The sequence below is a fragment of the Sander lucioperca genome, chromosome 21 (assembly GCF_008315115.2).
Source record: "Sander lucioperca isolate FBNREF2018 chromosome 21, SLUC_FBN_1.2, whole genome shotgun sequence".
Taxonomy (NCBI): Eukaryota; Metazoa; Chordata; class Actinopteri; order Perciformes; family Percidae; genus Sander; species Sander lucioperca.
This window is the reverse complement of record NC_050193.1, coordinates 6,735,785-6,761,190: the sequence shown is the minus strand read 5'-3', so window position 1 is coordinate 6,761,190 and position 25,406 is coordinate 6,735,785. Positions and strand designations below refer to the sequence as shown.

At 41.6% G+C, this 25,406-nt stretch overlaps 1 protein-coding gene across 6 annotated transcripts; it reads left to right on the top strand.

The window, feature by feature from the left end:
* The first annotated feature begins 207 nt into the window (after positions 1-207).
* On the top strand, positions 208-25,308 carry camsap3 (calmodulin regulated spectrin-associated protein family, member 3). 6 transcript variants are annotated; one of them, XM_035997097.1, is made up of 18 exons: positions 208-732; positions 7,203-7,465; positions 14,554-14,694; positions 15,063-15,143; positions 15,564-15,596; positions 16,362-16,500; positions 16,584-16,723; positions 16,827-16,911; positions 16,997-17,039; positions 17,126-17,181; positions 17,488-17,524; positions 17,614-19,744; positions 19,851-19,975; positions 20,213-20,505; positions 21,911-22,004; positions 22,519-22,637; positions 22,730-22,848; positions 22,973-25,308. In XM_035997097.1, the coding sequence occupies exons 1-18, from the start codon at positions 600-602 to the stop codon at positions 23,270-23,272; spliced, it is 4,332 nt and encodes a 1,443-aa protein (XP_035852990.1). In that variant the 5' UTR covers positions 208-599; the 3' UTR covers positions 23,273-25,308. The 6 variants fall into 6 exon arrangements, with proteins under 6 accessions (XP_035852990.1, XP_031168350.2, XP_035852989.1 ...); XM_031312490.2 differs by having other exon boundaries at positions 17,452-17,524; XM_035997096.1 differs by having other exon boundaries at positions 16,991-17,039.
* Positions 25,309-25,406: the final 98 nt, after the last annotated feature.

Here is a 25,406-nt window from a genome sequence, read left to right as displayed (position 1 = left end):
TATATGAACTAATCCTTTAATTTAGGACAAACTTAAAATTATTTCCCCTAGAAAGATGTAGATCCCCTTCAGGCGTTCACCTGTGTGGATGAACCTGTAAAGTCACACCACACCTCCACCTGCTGCCTGTGTTCACACAGGGAGATCCCGCCCTCATTGCCCAATACCAATTTCTATTGGACGGCGGGATGAGTGAGTGATGCCAGTGTGGAGCACCTGGTAGTCGACGGGGCTCTAAGTGGAGTTGCGTACAGGGAACTGACTAAACAGCAATGCGGACGAAGAGGGACAAAAACAAGGGGAATAGTCCCGTTTTTCTGTAACAACCCGGCGGATCGGGGCTTTGCTTGGTCGTAAGGCATGATTTAACAGGGATTAACGTTACGCCTCCAAGACCGCACAGAAAAGGACATTAACAGGCTTGGAAGCAGCTCCGGGGCGGATATTTTCCCGACAAAAACCCTTACCCACAGTCGTATTCCCAGCCGCGGTCGTGTGGAATAGTCAGCTAAAAGAATGATTGCGTGAATATTTTTTTATATTGTCTCGTAGCGTTTTTTTTTTTTTGCCAGCATCGCTTTTCGTTTTGTAGACTCGCTATGGTGGACTCTCCTACCATGAGGAAGACTTTTGTGGTCCCAGACATAAAGCCGTTGGATTTGTATGACTCTACTAAAGCAAAAATATGCGCAAGTGTTGGATGGCTATTGGCGAAGTCCTACGGCAGTGCAGGTAGGTTTTAGTTTAGGCTGCGGGCCTGGTGAGTTATTACTATTTAGAGAGGTCGTATAAAGACCACCATCCCATTGTTGACCAGCAATATATTTATATTCTGTTCAGCAGTGTAGCGAAAAGCACATGCATGTAGGGGAGCGAAAGTCTGTGTATAGCTCAGCGATTTTCAGCACAAAGAGCAGAATATAAAAGGGGGACCATGCACGGTACGCATTTTTGTGACTCTGACACATGTCATTTGTTCTCACTCAATGTGTGGTCACATTTTATAGGTAGCCTATGTATGTGTGTGTGTGTCAGATTAACGGGCCTCCCTCCTCCCTAGGCCTTATCACGCTAACCCGTTTTGTCGCATTTCTAGCCGATAGGCTTCAGTCGCAAATTGCAGGCTACTGGGTATGTTTTTAATCCGGTTACATGCATATAGCACATGGGGCGTAGATCAATTTCTGTACCATTCTTCACTCTTGGTGATGACAGCCCTGGTAGCCTATATGAACACCAGTTTTCTTTTCTGCAATTCATAACCAGGATCAAATAACTGCGTGATGTTCACTGAGTCAAAAAGACTGGCATGTCATAGCAATTTTTAGGGGGGGGGGGGTCTTTCAATCTCCTCAGTCAACACACCTCAAGAGGCGCTTGCGAAAAACCATCCAGACACTATGATGCAAAACACACCCACCTAAGAAAATAATTTTGTTGCATACGTATAAGACATAGTTTTAGACAAGGCCATTATACAGTCTATGGACAAGGCTTAGAACAGCGTCAGCTTTTGACCCTGAGGTGATAAAAAGTCTCTTAAATTGTTTTAGAGCCCTATTTAGTAAAGATTAGATCTCACAAAGAAGACACCAACATAGTCCTGTTCGAAAAAGGCATGGCATGCCCTTTTTCATTACATTTTAACTTTATTTTACTGGAAGAACACACACACACACACACACACACACACACACACACACACAGTCAAGTTATCTTGGGTACATTTACTAAAATAGCAAAAGACAATATTTAAAAACAACATTCTTATTCCTGGGATGTGCATGTAAATAAATACTCAGTTGAACGCTAATGGTCACAGACTCAGTTTTGGCAAGAAGGAGTTGTGATGTGAACTCTATTTTACTTTAACAACAGGACTTGTGTGTTACACAATCTCAGGCTGGCCTTGGGTCCAGGACTGTGGCTGCTGCAGCCTCTCTGTGTGCTCTGTTTAGCAGCACCTCAACCACGCCCTCTGGTCAAAGTCACTCTCCATGCTAAGATACAGGAATGTGAGGCCAATGCTGTGTTGATGTGTAGTTTAAGCAACACTCAACTTACTGAGAGTTTTCTGCAAAGTCAAGATGACATCATCAAGTCCCTTTCCAAAAACTCACCTGGGAGGAACAACAGAAGCCAGACCAGGTCATCTGGTCCTCAGCTCTTTCAGTTCAGTTAGCCTTATAATAATAATAATAATAATAATAGGCTACATTTTTAATCTCTGAATCTTTGCAATACAAAATGGACTTTCACAAGGACCGCACACTGTATACGTCTCAGGTCTTTATTTAGATAGAGGAATGCTGAAAGTGTAACAGTATTTTTTTTTTTTTTAATGGGAGCTTGTAAGGGCCTAATGGCATAAAAAAACTAAATAAAAAAGATCTCTAGTCTAATATTGGTTATCCTAAAACGAATCCATGTGCAATCATGATAATCCGAAAGCTGCTTATAGGCTTGGCCTGAAATACCTATGTTAGCATGAAAAAAACCTTTCCATGCTAGAAGCAAGGGAAACAAGTGCAAATACAGTTTTAAACAAAGTCCCTACAAGATTGTGACCCTTGACTTTACCATAACCAAACCCATAGTGCAAACTGAAACATCTCCAATAAACATAACGATTTACATCCATGCCAAAGCTTAACAGTTTCTCTAAATGCTAAAGAAAAGAGCTGCTGCAATTATTTTCTGGCCTCCTTAACCAAGGAAACAGAACCATCCTTTTGAGAGGAAAGGAGATCATGCCATCCCCACAATTCCTTGCTCTAGCAATAGACAGCACACAATGTGGGTGTTCCTTATAGACTCTGTTTGATCCGCCCAGTTACATAATGTTTGGACTCATAATAACATTGTTAAGAACCAGCATCAGATCTCACTACATGCTCTAATTGACTGTAACTAGTTAGTGCTGGTTCATATATGTCATAGATGTCAAAAAGTACTTACTATACTATTTTATTCTTTTTTGCACATATAGGTCTATTCATATTTTCAACATTTACTTTATAAGGCTATATGTATTTTAAGACTTGCGTGGTAAATATTTGGCCGCTCAGTACCGAGGCAGTGTCTTATGAGCTTTTGTAATGCCTTGACATATACATAATGTCCTCCATCAAGGTTGAATGAAAAGTGGTCAGGCAAGGATGACATTTATGATCTGCCATTGTAGTTGTTGTGACAGATGACTTAACAGATAACATAAGAGTGACTCAAATTAGTTTGTAGCTTTTACATTGGAATGAGACCAGAAACCTATGATTCACCAGTTTGTAGGCTTGAAAATTTCTCATATAAACTGAAATGTACTTAGGGATGATGTATACAAATTCTATTTTTCAGTTTTGCTTCTTATAATATATGCTACTTATATAATTTGTGTGTGTTTGTAATTCATCTGTAAATGACTTCCTTACCACTTAAAAAACAGCTTATTACCCAGCTTAAACATTCCCTATTTTGTTCATCAGTCTATTTGGTATCCTCTCCTGATTTTTTTATTTTTTTTTTCTTGCAGTGAAACCAAACAACCTTGTACCTGTATGTTTCAAAATGTGTGTTTCTTTAACATATTAGCTCCACCTAGCTACAAAGCAAAATGATTACTCATCCTCTCCCAATCTTTGTAACTATGGTGAGTCAACAAGGGACAAGGACCTGAGGAGGATGTTGCCTTGCTATTAGTGTTTGCTCAAGATGTAGAAAGTCCCAGTGGTTTACTATGAAACTCTTCCAGACATGGGTTAACACCTTGATACAGTTACTGAATTGCAGTGTGTTTCAAGATAATGTGCTACTTTATTTTGAAGTGATTTACCACACCACACAGGGAATTACAGAACGGTATACAAAGATCTGGTTGGGAGTTGGTGTCAGGACACTTCTGTAAGGCGGATACTTGCCAAGACACAAATGTATCCTGTGCACTTTGTCACTCTGTCATCCAATGTTGTCCTTTTAGTCTCTTAAGCACCCATAATGCAATCACGCTCTTGGTCTATAGGATGTCCTTCTGTGTACACTGGCCCTTTTAATGCAGTTTAAAGCTACTGTTACTAATGTCATACTAGATCACTGTCTGTAATGATGTGTTACAGGATACACAGGGCTGTTAGGGATAGCATATTCGTAAGTGGACCTGTGAATGTATAGGGAGATGGGAGACGCATCATGTGTACAGCAGTGCTTGAAGTGCTCTTTTTCCCTTCTGAGCACATACTTCAGACGTTTGTTCATTAATCAAATGCATATGCATTGTTCGTTTGCATGCATGTGTATTTCTCCGTTTATCAGTTAAATTTGCTGAAATTAGGCACAGAATTATAAAGTCTTATAATGACAATCTCTTACAGTCTTGTCTGAGACGTTTAAGCTGTAATGTTTATGTTGGCATTACCATTTCACTCAGAACTACTGGTCACATGTAGAATAAGGGTGTTCACATAGTCCCTCTCACCACTTCTAGTTTTTGGGGCAACAAAACAGTACCTGCTTTGTTGTATTAAAAGTGGATAATCATCTGTGTTTGATCTTTTCCACCACATGATGAGGATGTTTATAGCTCACAGCCACCAGCCTTATCAAAACACATGTAATGCTGAGTTATTATTTTTGTAAAATGTTCTAGTAAAAAACTATCTCATAGTAAGAAAATAATTGTCACCAAAAAGTATCCACTTATGCCTAAACATGACGTAGGGGTGGAAAAGGTTGTTCTTGAACTTCCGGCCTGTATGCTTAACCTGCACACTTCTGCATATCTTAACTATTATTAATTATTTCATCTGTGCCAGGGTTCCTGAAGGGTTAGGGTAAGCAGCCTGACAGTTTAGATCCAAATCCAGCAGGTTTTGTAAACTGCTGTGCCATGTTGTTATTAGGAGGATCTACTCAATGTTCACTGTTACTGTGACAACCTTCTTGAAAGCCAAATCTGATTGTTCCACTTAAATGTAAAGTGAGAAGAAGTGCGTGGTGGGGTCTTTTCAAACCTTTTTTCCCCAAAGGAGCCAGCTTGGTTTAAACTGGCTGATTTCAACGGACCTTTGTTTGGATATGTTTATGTTGCTCTGTGTCTGTTGACTACTGTCAGACACGTGTGGTAATGTCTGTGATGTGACCAGCACGCTAGCTCAATCAGTCAATAAGGTAGAAAACACATGGCTCCTGTTATCAGCAGCCAATCAAGCAATGCAGGTCAGGACAGATAGGAGCTAACACAGCTGAACTGACTACAGCCATGATGTCAAGCTGCATCAATTCCATAACACTTTTAAATACAGTTTTACATGACTACATATAGTGCGTACCAGCTCTATATAACAAAACTGAAATGAAGCACTGAAATGGTGCTGCTCTTTCTCGGTTTGTTTTTGTGTGATGATAATAACAACAACAGTGTGGCACTACTGTAGAGAAATTCTCGTTTTTCTTTCCTCCTACTCAGGAAGGTAAGAAGTCAGGGTCAGATACAGCACAGAACAACTGCAGGTGGTAGGGATTAAGTCTCTTGGTCCAAATCTCCTCAGTATGCTTGCTTGAACCTCTCTACTTCACGAGGGATCTCCCTGCTCACCCACCATGAACATGTGGTGATGTGGTAAACTTTCTTACTCAGAATAGTAGATAAGGACTGACCCCATGACCTGTGAAAGGGACATAGGGGCTGTTGCTCCAGTTTATGCAAACACACAAGCTTGTATTTTTAATCCAAATATTTCCCTGGAGGTCTATTGTTGTCAACATTATGGAGGTCACATTTCTTTTTGCTTGGGCTAAGTTACACTTAAAGCTGCCAACTGGTCTTTTTTTTTAACATTAGGTGTGTGTGGTCTTTGTATGGATACCTCAATACATATATGTATGGATATGGCAACCTCAAGTTTGTTTCTGTGACAGATGTGACACACAAAGTCATCATTCATAGCCAGACAGGGAAATCATGCTCATATCGATCTCTCTCATCTCACTGAGTTGTGGCATTTGCATCCTGCTTTGCCTTCTGGGGAAGTTTTAAAAAAAAAAAAAAAAAATATATATATATATATTTATTTATTTTGTGGGAATACTTTTTTTTACATGTAAAGGTTTTTTTATTATGTGAATAGGCTAAAGGTGTACATTATGGTGGGCATGTCACAGTGATTACGGCAGTAAATTAAGCATTGTAGTTCTGGCACACAGGAGCATATTTACAACAGAATGGACCATGGGGCATGACGGAGTGCGAGTGAGAGACAGAAAACAGGGCATTGTCTAACCTCTGAAGCTGGGCGTTTTGTTTAGTTGTCTGATGTCAATGGATCCATTAGATGACTTTATAATGATACAGCAACATAGTGACACCTCCCTTGTAATAACCCCTTTGTTTCTCTGTTAGACACAATCGTAGACACTCACACGTTACTCCTTTCTCTTTTCAGACAGACTGCGGGTATTTCAGCTTGTCAACATTTTTCCCGAAGGCCCTTTAACACTTATTCCAGTATGTTTGCACAGAGACACACGATGCAGAGAAACAAGTTTGACAGAGGATGTGCCTAGCATTTGCTTTTAGGATAATGTTTACTCTGATGTTATTTACAGAAAGACCAGTCTGAACAGATTCTTAAACAATCTTCAGCTAGTCACTAATAGTATGTGCTACGAATTGCCTTACTACACTTTCTCTGACTTGAGACAGAATTTGAGTTTTCTCATTTGCTTTTGATAGTTTTTAGGTTGTAGGTTAGGTTTGGATCAAGTTGCTTATTATTGCTACTGAGATTTAAATCATCTTTGTGAAGATCTGAAAGAGCAATTTTTCACTTAAGCTTTGTACAAAAATTAAGTAAGGGGTTTAGAAAAAGGGAAGTAATGAGTGGCAGAGCATCTTGTAATCTGCAGATGCCAACCTCTGAGCTCATCATGCCCCACTGACCTTGATGCTTGCTCTGCTCTACTCATTTACAATAATCTGCCTACAAACCTGGCAGAAAGCAGGTTTCCACGCCAGCAACAATAGAACATGCTCAAGATGATCTTTGACTGAAGAAATAAAGAGACTGTTAATGAGAGAAATTCCTCCAATTTTCAGATCATTCAGAACATCCTAATTCAACACAGTGTTTGTTAAATGTTTGCATCCAGTTCTCTAGCCACAATTGCTCCAGGAACTTGTCTAACTGTCTGTATGTTTTGTCTCTTGGTAGAGAATGTCCCTGCAGAGCTGCGTGACCCCTTCTACTGCGACCAGTATGAGCAGGAGCACCTTAAACCGCCAGTCACGCGCCTCCTGCAGTCCTCGGAGCTCTACTGCCGGACCTACAGCCTATTATTGGGGGGCACCGGAGCCGAGGCACAGCCCAAAGACAACGTCACCCTGCTGCAGCTCCTCACTCAGAGAGGCATAGTCTCCAAAGACCAGGACACACCAGTTACTGATGCAGACCTCCGACATAAACCCATCAAAATGGTAACATTATGGTTCGGTTATGGGAACAGTAAACACATAGGTGATGACGCCGCACCAGTCTTGCATGCAGTGTTGTTGGTATTGGCCTAAATGGATTGAACTGTTGTTTGGGTATAACTGCTGTACTAAGGAGTAAATGTCTCCCTTCCATTGAACAAGATGCTCTGCTATCCAGGAGTAGAAAAGCAGAAGAGGTCGAGTGGGCTTGGTTGTTGATGTAGGGGCTTGTTTATGCTTTGATTCTAGGGATTAAAGGACATCAAAAAGACCCCCACACATTGAATCCTGCCCCCATCCCCACCATGCTGCCCCCAACTGATCCTAGAGGATGAGTGGATCCAGCTGCTAGTACAAGGGATGACTACTTTAATTCCAGGGTGTGAGAAGGAGAGAGAGTCTAGATTCAATAGATGGTCCAGATCAGAACAATGGCTAAACAGTTCTGGTGTAATTTAAGATTCTGTGTTGAGAGAATACTCTGGGCTGGCCTAGTAAGTTAAATCAAGAGAAACTGGTTTGTCCTCTTAGCCCTTGACAATGCTCGTGCGCGCGCTCTCTCTCTCTCTCTCTCTCTCTCTCTCTCTCTCTCTCTCTCTCTCTCTCTCTCTCTCTCTCTCTCTCTCTCTCTCTCTCTCTCTCTCTCTCTCTCTCTCTCTCTCTCTCTCTCTCTCTCTCTCTCTAATAGAAAACCTACACATAACTCAAGTTTATTTTCAAATTAGGAATTATAACAGCCTGAAAAGAAGAGAAATGTTTTTAGGTTTGATGGAACATTTACTGCTTTTTAGCTTCAGCTGACACAACAATTACTCACTACTACTCAATTTTGAAATATTCCTACAAAGCCTCCGTCTACACAGATTATTATCTTTCTCAAAAAGTGGAATACAACTGCATTTCCCTGGCCAGATTGGTTCATACACATACAGGCTGTTTTATGGAAGCTAAGTAGGGATTCACCAAGGATCTGTATGGATAGTGTTGTTGTTAGGTGAAAGCGTTTTGCTCCACTGTTGCTGTCTGCTGGCCACTGCAGCCAGCACTGCCGGTGCTGTTTTGATGATTGGCTTAATTGTATGCTTGAAAAGGTGTGCATGCATCTATGCTGTTTTCTATACTAATTAGCACAGCAATTGCGTGGCCATTAGCTGTATAGCCCAGTGATATGAGAATGTGGATGTTGGTTAATGTAATATTGTGGCATAGCTTTATCTGATATGACACAATTAATGTAAATACTGACAAAGTTGTACTTTGGAAACAGACAGAGTGGTTGTTTTGTACAGCTACAAATGAAAGACACACAGGAAGAAAGCTGGTGAGGACAGAAGGGAGAACCTAGTGTTTTGCCTTACCCTGTAACTATCTCTATTTCCACAAGTCTATTTACAAATTCTAACAGTGTAAGTCTCTATCTATTACTGTCTTTTTAAGTGCTGCTATGGTGCATTGGTTTAGTTTTTTGCCAAAATGTAGAGCCTAAATCATGTTACATGAACCCTCCTTTTGCATTGAATGTAAGGTCATATAGTCCTCTTACTAGGATCGCAAGACTGCAGACAGGACCGCATACCTGCTTGCTCTTTAAGGACTTCTGATTACCACCTGCACTCAGCTGTGCCATTTTACACCATCAACAAAAAGGAATTTAAAGGCAAAAATATATTTTAAAAAAAAGCATGAAAGATTTAAAATTGTAGTAATAAAGACTACATCATTGTCACTTCAGCACCAGCAATAATAGACTGATGGCACAGTAGGTCTCTTTCATGCATGATGTTGCTGTTATTTGTGTGTGAATTTGTCTGCTTGTGTGCGTCTCAGTTCTGGGTGATGTGTCCAGGTCAGACCATGGACCATCTCAGCTGTAAATCTCAACCATTAAACTCTTATTTTGGCTGTTGCTGTTAATGCTGCATTTGCTGTTTGCTGCTTTGGTATATGAGCATTCCAGTCGCTGCTGGGCCCTAGGCTGCTCTGAGCTTGTCTGTTGCTGACTGGCACTAGAGCTACAGTGTGGCAAGCAAAGAAAGTGGGTCATGCTGCAGCAGCATTAGAAGGATGGAGCATCAATGTGGGTCTTGGCCAGTATAGGGCTTTGGAGCAGCAGCAATCTGCTGCAGCACTGCTGTATATTAAAGCTTCACACATCCATGTTAAACAAGAGGATAACATATAGTGCATGTACATAAAAGTATGTTGAGTCATGCTTGTCGCTGACACTACTGCCAGTTAATTTGTAAAGCCATACACTGCTGATGAAGACTTTTACACACACACACACACACACACACACACACACACACACACACACACACACACACACACACACTTTTGTTGTTCATTGCTGATAATTCTGAAATTTGGCTCATGTATGAATTCAGGGATCTAGGTTTACTCTAACCCATAAAGATGCCTGTAGTGGCTTGGGTTGCTACACTAGCATCACTACAGAGCGCCAATGACCTGCTCTCTTTAAAACTACACACTCGGCGCTATGATCAAAGTAGGGCAAAACCAGACACATTATAGCTCACTTAACACATGTAATATTGTACTACAGTTATTATTCTCTTGATCAAACTGTACGCTTCTGCTACAGGATGATGCCTTTGTTTCTAGACCTTGAAATTCCTTCATTAATAGTTTGGAAAGTAAGTCCCATTTTCCTCTGAATTGTAGGTAATCTGAGAAGGTCAGGTCTAAAATGAAATATTTTGACAAAAGAAGGCAAGTTGTATTTTTCTTTTATCTTGTTTTTTGTATGCTGTTAATACTACATGACATTTTAATTTAGCTGTAAACATGTCTGAAAGTCTAACTTTGTAACGTGAAATATGCAATCTGTAAATGTTGTGATATTATTTGCAATTGTGGATTAAGTATATGTTATCTTGTGGTGACTTGTTAACTCTGCACACTGGACATATCTGTATACATGGTACTGACAATAATTTCAGGAATTGTATGTGTTGCAACATTGGCATCTTGTGATAGTGTCCGCAAACCCCCTCTCCCCCCAAAACTTTAAACCATTAAGAAGATTTTGGTACATTGATCTGGTTAATTAAACACATAGAAGTATTGATGCATCTTGAAACAGTATGTCAATGACTCTGCCCCTGCAACCCGAGCTAGCACCAGTGCCTTTACAGGCCAGGGTTGTCATGAAAGGAAAGCTTTGTAGATGGCGCATCCTTGGGGCTCCATCCCCTGTGTGTGTGTGTGTGTGTGTGTGTGTGTGTGTGTGTGTGTGTGTGTGTGTCCGTCCGTCCGTCCGTCCGTCCTAGTAACTGTCCTTCTGGTGGGGGCCCAGCCCAGATTAAAGATAATCTGCCATGCAGACTGAACGTAATCATCCACGATTGGTTGACACACCAGAGATGACAATTTACTCACCCTGCACCTAACATGTCTCATAACATCAAACTAATTTGTTAAATGTATTGTTGGTTGAGACAGTGAATATAATCATAATTTTCCATTTCAAACATACTGATATAGATTACACTAGAGATGGGGTTAAACATGTTCCCACAGTGACAAAGTAAGTCATGTAGCCATAATGCAGCTAACTCTCTTCCCGGTCCCCTGTTGGTTTTGGATAGGCACTGACACTTTGTCTTAAATCATACTGCTGTGTTAGCAGCTTTTTGGTCAAGTGAGCATCAGTCAGGAGCTTAGTTGAAAATAGAAGTGGCAGACTATCAGAGATGCTAACCATCATTTTACACCATTTGTTCTGCTTTGGGCCTTCGCTGATGAGAAGCTAATGTGGAGTAGTAGTTTAACTTATCTATCGTATGTTAAACAAGTTTGCTGTACAGCTATTACAGACTGTTTTTCCTTGCTTAAGCATACATTTTCTATACATATCGTTGTGCTTTGAGAGAACCTCCTGTCTAAAATCCCCTGCTGGGGCCCAGACCTGCCTGATCTACTTGTTTGTCTCCCCCTCATTCGCCACCAGGCAGGGAAGGGGGATGGTGTTAAGTCATATTTCAGACATAATCAGATTTTGCTCTCATCATAATCTCACTTAATGATCAACAAGATGCCTTTGCCTTCTTTGTTTGATGCAGATTTTCCAAATAGAGCCATAAAGATTTCTTGTTGATGGGGTCAACTGATGGGGTATTCCTTTTTCCTCTCTGTTACATCGGTTTGAGGGGTGCTAACTGCCCGGCTGGATGTTTCTGAGCAGAGAGCCAGTGCTAAGCCAGGGGCACGGAGCAATGCTGCGGTCAGGATTGTGTTGAGCTGCATTGTGGGTCAGCTGGATGGTTGTTATGGTGATCTGGCAGGCTCTATGCTGGGTGCTCCTCTCTCCCCTCTCATTAAGGAGACTTGTGATTTAGCTTAGCGAGCTCTCCTGGGTCTGCAACATCAAATCCACTAGCAACCCCCTTCTTCCCCTTTCATTCTGCGCTTTTTGTCAACAATCACCCTCTACTCCCTCCTCTGAATAACTACTGTACAGCATGACAACAGGGTTGGTCACCTTTACTAGTTCTGTCATTCTTTCTGGATTCTGGTTCATTTCCGTTTTTCTCTCTCTTGTAATCCTGTCTCCTTTCAGACTGTGACAATAGCTCCAACCTATGATTAAACTTGGCTGTGGCTAAATGCAAAAATATGTGACTACCTTAAATCACTTTGACTGTTTGAAACACTGCTACGGGCACAATTTAGCAGCAGTCTGTTTCTTTTGTTCTGAGGCCTCAGAGACCTGAGAACAGAAAGGGTTGAAATCTATATCACAATCCTAATTGTGAGTTGAGTTGGGGTTAGGAGTATTTTTTTTCAATATTGATATGCACTGATAAATTTACCCTTGTAAAATGAATGCAATCCAATACAAAAGCTCAGCCATAAATTATACATTTACAGTAATAATAATGTTTAGTTTAGATTGACACTGTCATAGAGGTATTATGTAGTTGTTCAATATGTGTTTTTTATTGTTGGGTTGTAATTTGAAACATTGAAAATCAATAGAGAATCAGTCCTAAAAATGATCTAATTAATGTTTCGATGAACTGTCTCTTGTCGTTTTAGTCAGAACTCTTCACACATGCAAAACAATAACTTAATTTGCTCAGGATTGTTATTTTATTTTGGACTACAGAATTTTGTAAAAACTGTAATACAATATATTTATAAAATCATAGTATGAAATCTAATTGAATTTGTGCCCAGCCTTACTGTGTTTCATTATCCCTGTTAAGTAATAGGGCTCTGAATCAGTCAGATTGTGGCTAGCTGTGTAAAGCCCTAGTCTCTATAGCAGGCCATTTCCACTGAACAGACAAGTCATGTCAGACACAAAAGCAGTAGCCCTAGTCACGGCAACAGTGTTGGGTGGGCAGGCCAGCCAGGGCCACACAGCTCCCAGTGACTGACTGCAGCACATCCAGAGAGCTTGGCCCAATGCTATCTGACAAGCCTTTGCTGGCATAGCCCGCCCTGCCTGCCACAGCACCGGGTCTGCCCAGGTCAGCACTTTACATCAGGGTTGAGTAGGCAGACATGCAGACAGGGCTCATACACGCAGCTGTACCATCACCAGTCCCCATCTAGGGCATCTAAGAGGTTAGATGAAGAATGTCTGGCCTCTAAAGTGGAATTTGTAAGTAGTTAAAGGGAACAGGCACTGATTTGCACAGATTAGGCTCAAAACTGAAAGTTGAAGGTTGAAGCAGTGGCCCCATTACAGGAATGTGTTGTTTGTGACCTGCCTGTCCTCTCTGTTGGCCTAAATTGATTATTATAATAACAAAGAGTGTGTTGCCGTAAGCCAATAGGGCTGTTGGTTGGCATCTGAAAGTGATACAGATAGAGGAGACAAAAATAGAGGGATCATACATTAAATATATTTACTCTATACAAAGTTTTTTTCCCTCACACTCATTAACCTCACAGGCTAATCCTTTTCCTCTCCAGTCTTTCTAGCCCTACAGACTTTGTTAATGAGCTATAGTCATATGGAGGCTTTATAAAACTAGCAAGAACTTTATTTACAAGCTACTGGGATTATCTTAATTGCAAAGAAAAAAAAGGTATGAAAACTTAGACAAATGACAGGAGTGCTTGATCATGAATAAACTCAAGAATTCATTTATTTGCCAATTGTCTGTATAAATGCACTTAAAATTGTATCTGTATAATTTGCTACAATATGGAGTTCAGACATATAAAGTACTGTTGGTTATTGCCCCGTGGCACAAACCGAGCACAACTTCTAATGAGCTAACAGGTTTATAGAGTTAAGGCGCTCTCTCTGAGCTGATGATGTTGGCGGTGCATTTTAATGGGCTCTAGTCATTAGAAAGTGCTTTGTAATGGTCTCTCATCAAGTGTAATGAAATACACTTAATGTCTGTTGGATAAAAATGCTTGGTAATGTCCACTATGTTGAATAACAGTGCTATTGTCTAATTGTTGTATTTGTGTAGAAAATTAAGTTTTGATTAGATGTTATATCCATTATGCTGTCTGACAAAAACACATTCATACACCAAAACTGCAGAAAAGACATGGAACACCTGCTTCTTACAGAGAATGCTGTCCATTGTTGTGCTTCCTGGTGATCTAGTTACAACACCTCATTTTATCCTGTAGTCTGTTGCACATGAGTCATACAGCAATATTTCCCTGCGCAAAAGGGAAGGGAAGCACACAGAGGAGAAGGCAAATAAAGGTAAAGCAGCTGAGGAATGACAGTCCAGGGACACACATGTTATCATATCACAGGTCCATTGCTTATTTAACGACTTAATGATTGTACAAACATAGGTCCAAAGTTCACTCACATCTACTAACGTGTGCATTTGCTTGCTGAAAACTCTTGTCAGTGTTTCTGCTGACTCACAGCTGCCTTCTGGTGACCTCTAGAGGATGCTGCTGGTAAAAACAAATGGTAGCGTTGCAGCAGTTAGAGGTGATCTCTGCTCTGCAGTAAAATGTCAGTGTCCAGCATTATTGTGTTAGCTGTTAGCTGTGATTGATACTGTCTGGGCTCTCTGGCCTTCGATGTGAATGGTCCCACATCTTATAGTTACTCTCCTTTTCCCATGTGATTGGTGCAGAGTGCTCACCTGGCAGTGATAGATGCCCTGATGGCTGTGGGAGCCATGGAGACGGTGACTGCGGTGAAGACATGTGGTTCTGCTGAGCTACTGGGTGGAGCCTCCAGCTCGGAAGATGCTCTGCTTCATTGGGTTAATGGAGTAAGGAGCAAGCCACAGAGAAATTATACTTGTTATAAACACACATCTTTATTGTATCCTGTCAGAAAATCACTTATTGATCAGACTTTTATCTTCCTAAGACCTCTGTTATGGATGATTCAGGGCCTGTTTAGCTACAGAAATAAGGATGCTGTAATTCTTTGTAATACGGTCTTAAAAAGTTAAACTCACAATATATATGTAGATATATTATAGTTTGTATATATTTTTGTATTTTTTTTGTATATACGTTGCAATGACTGAACCTTTGTAATCTACGTTTTGAAATAAAGTTAAACTCACAATATATATATATGTAGATCCGTGATCTGTGTGTTAACCATTTTGTCTTCTTTGCATGCTCTCAGTTAAACCAGAAGTTAAGAGAATGTACTGAAGAAGCCCAGAATGAGCAGCCCATTACAGAGCCCCAACCTGTTCAACCCTCTGTGAGTATTGCATTACACATCCACACATCACTATATCCAAACACATGATAATCTGTCGAGGATTATGCACTCAGTTCTCTCTCTCGCTCTCGCTCTCTCCCTCTCTCGCTCGCTTGCTCTCTCTCTCTCGCTCTCTCTCTCGCTTGCTCTCTGTATTAAGTTCATATTTCTGGTTCTGCTGTACTTGTAGGCCTACTCATACTCTACAAGCACAACCTGTGTTGGTTGACACAATAAAACTAAGGGTAGCGTCATTGCTTTGTCAGCAAGGTTGTCTTGTCATTTCAAGAAAGTACTGTCATCACAACCCTTTCTCTAGTTTGTCTAGTTCTTCCACTGTAGGCTTAATACCTCTCCTTGTGCTCCTGTTCTCCATTCCCTTTTTATTCTCTATTTCCTGTACCTCCTCCTTTCTGACAGTGTCCTACTCGCTGGTACTGGAAACTTGTTCCTGTAAGTTCCCTCCTTTCCTCTGCTCCTTCCCCCTGTCCCCCCATCCCTCCAGTGTCTTCATCAAATGTATCAGCAAATATCTGATGGTCAGGTGTGTTTTCTCTCTCTCCATATGCTGATGTGAGAATGCTAGTGTGCATCACATCCTAATCTTCATTAAAGTGCACGTCGCAGCATAAACGTCAATAGGGTGGGGCAATGCTTGTTGACAGTCGAGTGGTGCATGAATCACAAGCAAGCAAGACTTGAAACTGCCATGTACAACCGGTTCCTCTGGTCCTCTGTGCAACAGAGGTGTGTGTTTGTGTGTGAATGGCTATGGGGGTTAACAGAGACAGGCTTCTAGTCAGCTAGTCCCTGCAGACAGTGGGCTGTTTGTATATATACGTACTGTAGTTGTACCTGAAATGTTTTTCCTCTCTCTTGCCTCCTGAGACGTGTCCCACTTTCTTCCGACAAAATCTTCCTTCTTTCTGCTCCGATTAAGTCATTTGCATCTTCCTTTTGTTCAGCATGAGCATTATTTGTTCTCGTTTTTTTACATTCATACAGCAAATCCTTTTAAAGCATTTTCTGTAATGTGTCCCAGTGCGTATTGACTTTCAAGTCTTTCGAGTGTCTCACCCATACTTCGAAAAAAATAGACTTTGATGATGGTCTAACATGAACTAATGTGTCAAATAAATAAAATAAAATAATAAATAAACATTAACAAAGTACTATTAAGGTCACACTACAGTATTTGATTGTCTTGTTTGTTTTTAGCTCCGCTACAGGAAGGATAAAATACAGTCCAAATATAAGCCCATCTTTCCAGTGGTGAATGAAATCAAAGACCTGTCCAGTGGTTGTGCTGTTGCTGCAGTCATACATTACTATTGTCCTGGCCTGCTAAGACTTGAAGGTAATAACAGATTTGTAACCACAAACAGCTTTTTAGTACTTCACGTTTCTGTCAGTATAACTCTTTTTTCCTGTCTCTGTAAGATGTTTGTATGAAGGAGTCCATGTCTGTAGCAGACAGCCTATACAATCTGCAATTCATCCATGAATTCTGTGACAGCTGTCTGAAGAGCTGCTGTCATTTGTCACTGGAGGACATGCTATACACCCCACAGGAGCTTCAGGTACTCACACACACACACTCCTGATCAGTAGTCGACTGAGACAAAAATATTGAGAACTGTGTTGTCTTTTGAATGCCTGATTTATTCTGTCTGTTATGTTTAGCTCAACTTGCTGAGCTTCCTAGCAGAACTGCTTAACTGGTTTGAAGTACGGAGGCCAGAATTTGTTCAGCCAATAGACACGTTGGGTAAGTGTCGCCAATTTTGTGTTACTGTGTAATTCTAGTAGTATCTGTTATAAAGTCTTATTGGGGTTTTCTTTTTCTGTTTTAGATGGATCCACACCATTAACACCAAGTAGCTTGAGTGGCAACAGGTACAGATGCTCTATGAATATAATGTTGCCTTTGTAGTCTGGAATATTTTTAGTTTGAACAAAAAGATTGTTTCTCTGCCTTACAGTACCTCCCCTTCTATCTTCAAGAAGCCTTTCCTCCCTATCTCCTCTCCTGCGTCAGGTAAGATGAAGACAGTGTCCTGTCATCATTGCACAGCTACAGTGTTTTGTATATGTTTCTATCCTTTTACAATGTGGTTCACCTGTTTCCCTCAATCCTTGTTTGTCTTTTAGTTGTGCTTTGTGTTTTTGTGTTGTATTCTTATTTCTATGGCTACGGAGAGGTTTTGTACATATGTTTTAATTTTTTGTATTGGTTTATGGCTTGATTTGTGCATCCCTATGTGGTGTGCATGCCTTTACATGTCTGTGTGTCCCCCATTGTACTCAGGATCTTTGACTCAGTCTACCTCAATGTCTCATATAGAAGGAGTTGGAAAGACATGGAGCAAGAAACCTCTCAGGTAGGACTTGTATATAAGTACCATTTAAACCTTTTTTTTACTTTTTTTTTTTTTTAGAATACTTACTCTAGCTTTGTTTTTCTTCTTAGCCGCCCTTTGTCAGCAGTATCCTTCAGCATTCCTTTTGGCCTGGACAGTGATGTGGACATTGTGATGGGCAACCCTGTGATAACCCGCTCTGTGAGCTCAGACCAACTTAACCCAACAGGCCAAAACATGACCCGGGTGCCCTACACCCCTCCTGAAGACCTCAGCCATTTTCTAAGCAAACCCCCTGGCCCCAATGGTCCACAGAGAGCTTCTTGGGCCACCCAGACTCCCAGTATCCCAAGGTTGGCAGAGGAGAACGGCCTTGCGGCAAGTGAAACAGGAGAGCTGCCTACCATTGAAGAGGCTCTACAAATTATCCACAACGAAAGCAAGATGGAGCCTCGTTTACACCCTGATGGTGCTCCTGATGGCTTCTACCTCCACTCTCCTGATGACCCTGCTAGTTCTCGACATAACAACTTAGCACCCATCAGCTTCTCTGCCCCTACGCGCTCAGGAATGATGTACCGGCCCACGGGAGAGTCCAGGGAGCCCACTCGCACTAGAAACACCTCTGAATGTTCACGAGATGATGACTCGGTCTTGAGAGACGGCAGTGTGGACTCAGATGCATCAGAAGACCTGCCGAAGGCCCAGTCCACTCCAACCACACCAGCTGCCGGTGCACACTCTGCCAGAAGCAATGGCAAAGAGGTGTCTGATAGTGGTGTAAAGATGACCAGTTTTGCAGAACGCAAAAAGAAGCAGATCATGGAATCTCCCAAAGCCAGTGACCCCTCTTCTTCTCAGATGACCATGGGGGCACAAAAGTCTGAAGAAAGCCCCAGCAAGAGCCCACAACTCAATAATGAGATGTCTGAGCTGGGAACACGGCTTGAAGAAAAGCGCAAGGCTATCGAAGCGCAAAAGAAACGCATTGAGGCCATTTTTGCAAAGCACCGGCAAAGACTGGGGAAGAGTGCCTTTCTGCAGTTAAAGAAGGAGCAGCATGAGGACGAAGGTGAGGGGGGAGGAGGGGATGGCCAGGTCAGCACCTCATCCACAGAAGAAGACCTCTCTCGCTTGACACTGGAAGAAAGGCTAGCTCGAATGGAAGAGGAAGAACAGCAGGAACAAGATGAACAGCGCCCCTCAGTGGCGGATGTCAGTAATGTCAAAGTAGGACTTCAGCTCAACAAACAGGCCAGTCATTCCAAAGAAAGGGCAGGTACGCCAGGAGAGAAGGGCTCTGGGACTCCTGGTGAGAAAATGGTAGCTCCACTAGGGGACTATAACAATGCTGTATCCAAGCTGACTGCAGCTCTTAGCTCTCTGCAAAGTGACATGCAGCGGCTGACCGAGCAGCAGAACCACCTAATCATGAAGAAACCTGTAGGTGCCAACAACAAATCCTGGGTAATTCCAGCCAGCCCTAAAACCCCCACCCCAACCGCTGCACGCATGTCGCGTGAATCTACCCGAGATTTAAATTCAGCCTCCTCCTCTCCCTCTCCATCTCCATCCCGCAAAATCACAAACCACACCACTCCTCCTAAATCCCCTAAAGTCCATCGTAGAGCCCAATCTGTGCCCCCTAAAAGTCCCAAACACCACCAACACAGTCGTCCCTTGGACATTAAGGTCCCAACACTGTCAAGGATTATCGCCGCACCTAAAAACGTGGACCGCATCCCCCATCTTCGTCGTGTAAATCCCTGGCAATCCCAAGACCAGACTTTGTCCTCATTCTCCATTGGTGACTCTGACGGCCTAGATGAGCTGCGCTCATCTGGACCAACTCCTGTCCCCACGCCGAGAGTGAACCCTATACCAACTCCTGCCTTGACTCCCCGTCCTGCTGCCGATGATGCATTGTCAGAAGTAGGCTCCAATGACGATCATAGTATATTTAGCATGGACCTGGAGGCCGGGCCCTCACATGGAACTTTGGCTCACAAGGAAGGGCTTGCACATGGGGGCTGCAGCTCTGGTGCCCCATCAGAGTGTTCCTTCGAGAGTGATGTCCCTGCAGGGATGTTAAATGGCAAACGCAGTAGCCTGATAGAGATCTCGCTGTCTGCTCTGCGTGGAGATGGGGAGGAGGATGACCAAATACCTGACGCTTTTTCTGACTCGATGAGTGACCGGACAGAGCAAGAGGGGAAAGGAGGGGTTGGTTTCTTTTTCAAGGTAGGTGACTGATAGTTATTACTGTATGTGCTTTTCTAAAAATGTTTAGGCTGTTTTTGTAAGGTCAGTGCATTCATACCTTTTTTATTTTTGTCTTTGTTATTAGGATGAGAAGGAGCGACCGGAGGACGAAATGGCCCAGCGAAGAGCAGCATTGCTGGAGAAACAGCAGAAGAGAGCAGAAGAAATGAAAAGACGCAAACTTGAGCAGGAAAAAGAAAAAGAATCCAAGTGAGACCTTTTTTTTTTTTTAAATTCAAATACCTGTATTTGTAACCAAATGAAGACTGTAGCGTTTATTATCTTAAATTAAGATTGCAGTTTTTGCAGCATATAACTGATGATGATTTACTGATTTGTTGTCCTGTGTTTGACGAATTATCATCAATTATCATGTTTTTATCATTGATTTTGCAATGTCAATGTCACACATTGAACGTTTTACACATTATCTTCCTGTACTTTTAGCAAGCCTCAGTGGATGAACATTGAGGGTTGGGGGAATAAGAGTGAGGACAGACCCCAGACTCCAGGCACCCCTCCAGCATCATGCACCCCACCAGTCGAGGGGACTCCCCAGCGCAGAGGAGACTTCACTCGGCAGGAGTATGAGAGGAGACATCAGCTCAAGATCATGGAAGACTTGGACAAGGTGCTGAGGCAGAAACCCACCACGGTTCGTGGTTGCAAGAAGCAGAGACCCAAGACTGTGTTCAGAGATGACTCCGTCCTCTCTCATAGCCCTGCCAAGGGTTTCATGGGTAAATAGTTCTGAAGTTTACCCACAATTTAGTATGCCCTCTTCCTACACGCACACACACACACACACACACACACACACACACACACACACACATATATATATATATATATATATATATATATATATTTTTTTTTTTTTTTTTTTTTTAGGGGTGTAACGGTACGCAAAAATCACGGTTTGGTACGTACCTCGGTTTTAAAGTCACGGTTCGGTTCATTTTCGGTACAGTAAGGGAAAGAAATGCGAACATTAAACTGCAGGTTGTTTAAAGTTTTTTTTAACAATTTGTTTACACTTTTTTTAAACACTTTTTAATAAAATATAATATATACTGTATATAAAATAAAAAAAGAATAAGAAATAAAATACTGCTGCAAAGTTCTCCACTAAATAAAATACTCTCTCAAACCAATATCACATAATAAAATATAATGAAAAATATAAATAAATAACTATGGATTACAGTGCAGCATTATCAATCCCAGCTTGTCAACAACCGAGTATGGTTGTAGATCAGCTGCTATAAAAACACCAATTGCTTTCGTTATTGCGTTGGCCCGATCGGAATTACCAGCAAAGGTCTGTTTAAATGCCAACGGGAGCTGCGTTTGAATTACGGTCGTTTTCTTCCTTGTAGTAGTGATGTTCACACTCGCGTGATGACTTTTCAAGTGCGTTAACAAGTTTGAAGTGTTGCCAGAAACATACCCGATCATTCCTGAGCAATGTCGGCACACTGCTTTCGTCTTATCGACTAGTCTTTGTCTATTGACGTATTTCACTGGGAAACCGAAGTGTTCCCAAACAGGAGACCTTAATGATATGGGTGGCTCTTCAAGCTCTGGCTTGTCCGTACTGTCTATGGGCTTGTCTGCATTGGCCATGACGCTAGCTAGCGAGAGGCTGAGCTAAAGTGTGCCGTGTATGTACAACACGCGGTGTGTGATTATTATTTTTTTCCCCAAACCACTTCAGCGGAAATCCCGCCCTGCAGTCGATTTTCATTGGTTTAGGTTACAGTGACGGCAGATAGGTTTAGAGATCAGTGTTTGGTGTAGGCAATCTGTACAGTGATTGACATATTGACATGACCAATGAAAACTTTAGAATCAGCTGCAGGGCGGGATTTGCGCTGAACACGGAGACTTCCGCCACTTAATATGTTCGTGTGGAAACACGAAAATTGAGCTATGTTCCGCACACAAAAGATTGCATTCGGTGCACATGCGCACCGTACCGAAAGCCCTGTACCGAAACGGTCCAGTACGAATACACGTACCGTTACACCCCTATTTTTTATATATATACACACACACACACACACACACACACACACACACACACACACACACACACACACACACACGTATTAATGCATTATCATTTCTTTTTCCTACTTCTAGGCTCCAGGCTGAACAAGGTGTACTCCCAGTCAACCATGAACCTTTCCTCCATGGCTAATGACTCTGGAAGCCTGAGTGTCAGGAAGTCCCCCAGGTAACCTGCACAGTGACAGTGGCTTGTATTGTCTTAATAAATGCTTGGAAATTGGGAGGCACATAATTCAGCCTAAAACAGTGTTCTGATTATTTTACAACAAGATTATTTTAAGTCCCAAAGAAAAAAAGTCTTTTACATATAAATTTCTAAAATATTGATAGCATTATATAAGATAAACTTTAATTCTTTCTAGTAAATAGAAAATAATTACTGCTTTTATTTGTATTTTTCCAAGATTTTGAAGAAGTTTGTTCATTATGTATACGTTATTATTGACCATTTTTCAAAATGTGTCTGTACATTTTTTCTACAAGCACCCGTTGTGTCCCATAAAATATTGTCAGAATATTGATATTAAAGGTATTCTATATGTGTGTTTATATATCATTGTATACCAACTACAGGCTTTGTGTTTTCTGTTATCAGGGGCAAAGGTACATGTAACATGTACACATAGCCTCAAGGTCTATAACTCGCTTTCTTCACTAAACTCTTTTTGTACTCCCTCTAGCCGTTCACACTCTCCCTCTCGGCTAATGTCACCAAGACGTACGAGTGCTCACAATGGAGAGAAGGATTGGGAGAATGACTCCACTATTTCCTCCCCTGCCTCAATCCCAGAATACACAGGTCAGTGATCTATTCCACGCTAGATTATGAAAAATTAATGCAGTAGGCACTGTTTTGTTGGCTTAATGACATTTGGAAATGCTGTCTTGCAGGACCAAAGCTGTACAAGGAGCCTAGCTTTAAGTCTAACAAGTTCATCATCCATAATGCTATCACCCGCTGCTGCCTGGCTGGCAAGGTCAATGAACCACAGAAAAACAAGATTGTAGAGGTAAGCCATCCTTCTGTGTCAGAGTCCAACAAAGAGGTCCACCCTAACTAGGCTATAAGTGACTGTGATCTCTGTTGTCAGCTGCACTCACCTTGTGTTACTTTTTCTGTCTCTCCCTCTTCAGGAAATGGAGACGAGCACAGCCAACCACTTCCTCATCCTCTTCAGAGATACCAGCTGTCAATTCAGAGCAGTTTACACCATGAACCCTGAAACTGAGGAGATGGTACGGCTCACTGGCATTGGCCCCCGGATCATCGCACCTGAGATGGTTGAGTCCATTTACAAGTACAGCTCTGACCGCAAGCAGTTCACTGTCATCCCGTCCAAAACTATGTCAATGAGTGTTGACGCCTTCACCATCCCTGGTCACTTTTGGCAAAAGCGCCCTGGAACTCCCAAGAAGCTTGGCACCCCCAAATAATGTCAGATATGGGTGAAGATGGGTAAATATGTTACCTTTCAGGGAACCAACTCCCAACTTGACTCCTATTGTCCTCTATTTTGGACAGTGAGGCACTTGAGAGGCATTACCCAGTTAAACTAGCAGTGGTTTTTGGCCAGTTATCAACCTGGACCCCGAGAACAATCCAGTCAGCTATACATGCCAAGAGAAAGGGCCAATCACTCACTCATTCAGCCATGTAGTTACAGTTCTCTTGAGGGCTTCTGATTAGCTCTGCCTAGTCTACCTAGATTGTAAAATATAATGTGACTGATTCTGTTGGGATGAAGAATTATCTTTCCCTTGCACCCTGCCTCCTCATGCCTTGCCTTACCCTGTCCCTGGAGTCGTTTTTGCAACTCTTAGGTAAGAAAAAGAGGGGACAACCACACTGCCTTTGCCCACACAGCAGTATTTTGGGCCAGAGTAGTTCCCGCCCCACTCAATTATGCTTGCTTTTCCTTTTGCTGCCTTTTCTTCTTCTTCCAGAGCTCACTCTCTCTCCAGTCTACTGAGACGAGTGGCTCAGCTCTCAGTTCTGATAGGAGATTTTGGCTGAAAATGATTAGCAGGTAACACTGCTCTCATATGAATGTAGGGCACACACTAACCACTCATTCCATTCAAGGGTGTTTTCACTGGTTGGTCAGGACCAGAAAATAGTGGGTGGTTCCTCTGGGCTGCACTGGTGGTGGCTACTGTGGTTGTCAATGGACTTGAACACCTAAAAACTGCCTGTGCCCCCAAAGTTTGCGCTTTCCACTCCATTCCAACTCCTTCAGCTGTAGACATCTGGATGTTTTTTTTTATACTATTTTGACATGTTTTTTTGCTGGACAAATCACTTCAGCCTTTGAGAGCTGAACAAAGAATGAAATCCATGTGACTTTTTCCTCTTAACTTGCTTTCTCATTTTCAATGTGATGAATTGAGATGTTATCTGAGCTTATCTTGAAAAACAATACTGGAAACATGAAGGAGGGCTTTACCATTACTTGGATACAGCTCTGTGTGAAAATGATAATCAATGCTGATTTAATATATACTGAATGCTGATTACTTTGATTTTTTGGCAATGATTTGTAAAAAGTAAGTTGACCTTTGTAAGCTGCGAATAAGCTAGCCTGCTGCTTAAGCATTAGTGAGTTGTATGTTTGAAATAAGAATGAGTGTATAATAATGAAAAGAAATTGTCAAACTGTAAACTTTTGTCTAGGGATTAATAAATCCTTTAGGTCACTAGGAGTCTGTTTCCTATTATGATTCTCTGTCTGAGGTCTCTGGATGAAGGATCATTCTGGACTGTAACAGCCCTCATCTTCCCCACATCTCAAGAGACTCCTTTATGTACAACTGGGGGAATGTAAGATGCTAAAATAAAACACTTTTTTTGCCAGTGTGTCCATGCTGTCAGGAAAAACACTTAACCCTGCAGTTGCTTGTGATCAGGTTAATATCACCACAAAACCTGTGGGAAATTGGCCTTCGCCCCCTCTTTTGCAGTCTTTAGCACTACAGCAGCTGCCATCGTGCAGCTGTCTTCTTTCAAACCACTGGCTGCCTCCAACAAATGTGTTGTGTGAATGAGATTCTAATACAGATGTGAAAAAAATGTCCGGAGCAACATTTAGGAAAAAAGATGATTGATTAAAAGTGTGAGTGATGGGAGTGCTTATGGAAATAGTGGATGTTTATTTATGTGTTTGTAAAGAGTAGTATGTGGTAGTTAAACACTATATTTTCATTCTGTGCAATTTTCCCCTAGAAATCCACACATCACCCGGAGGTGTATTTATTTGGTTTGCATTAGATGTTGCATTTGATGTTTAGTTTCTACTTAAGTCTTTTTTGGTTAAGGTGGTAAGTCTCTCATTCATTTCATAGTTGTCATAACATTTATGTTGTTTTCTTTCTCTTCTGTTATCAAATCTGTGCCAGCACATTATGTATGATCATTTCATAAATTGACTATCCTTGGCAACTGGACCAGACAAATAAAAAATCTTTTAAAATCATTATCATCTATGTTTTGTCATTCCCACCTATATAGTTCAATTTGCATTGTTAGTTATTATAATTTTGAATGGGTGCAGTTGATATCAGTTTGTACTAC

Excerpts from the sequence above, each read along its gene's own strand:
- camsap3 (XM_035997094.1), top strand. The coding sequence starts at position 600 with ATGGTGGACTCTCCTACCATGAGGAAGACTTTTGTGGTCCCAGACATA. Across the intron at positions 16,501-16,583 it reads TGGCCTGCTAAGACTTGAAG|ATGTTTGTATGAAGGAGTCC; the intron begins GTAATAACAGAT and ends TGTCTCTGTAAG. Across the intron at positions 19,745-19,850 it reads GGGTTGGTTTCTTTTTCAAG|GATGAGAAGGAGCGACCGGA; the intron begins GTAGGTGACTGA and ends CTTTGTTATTAG.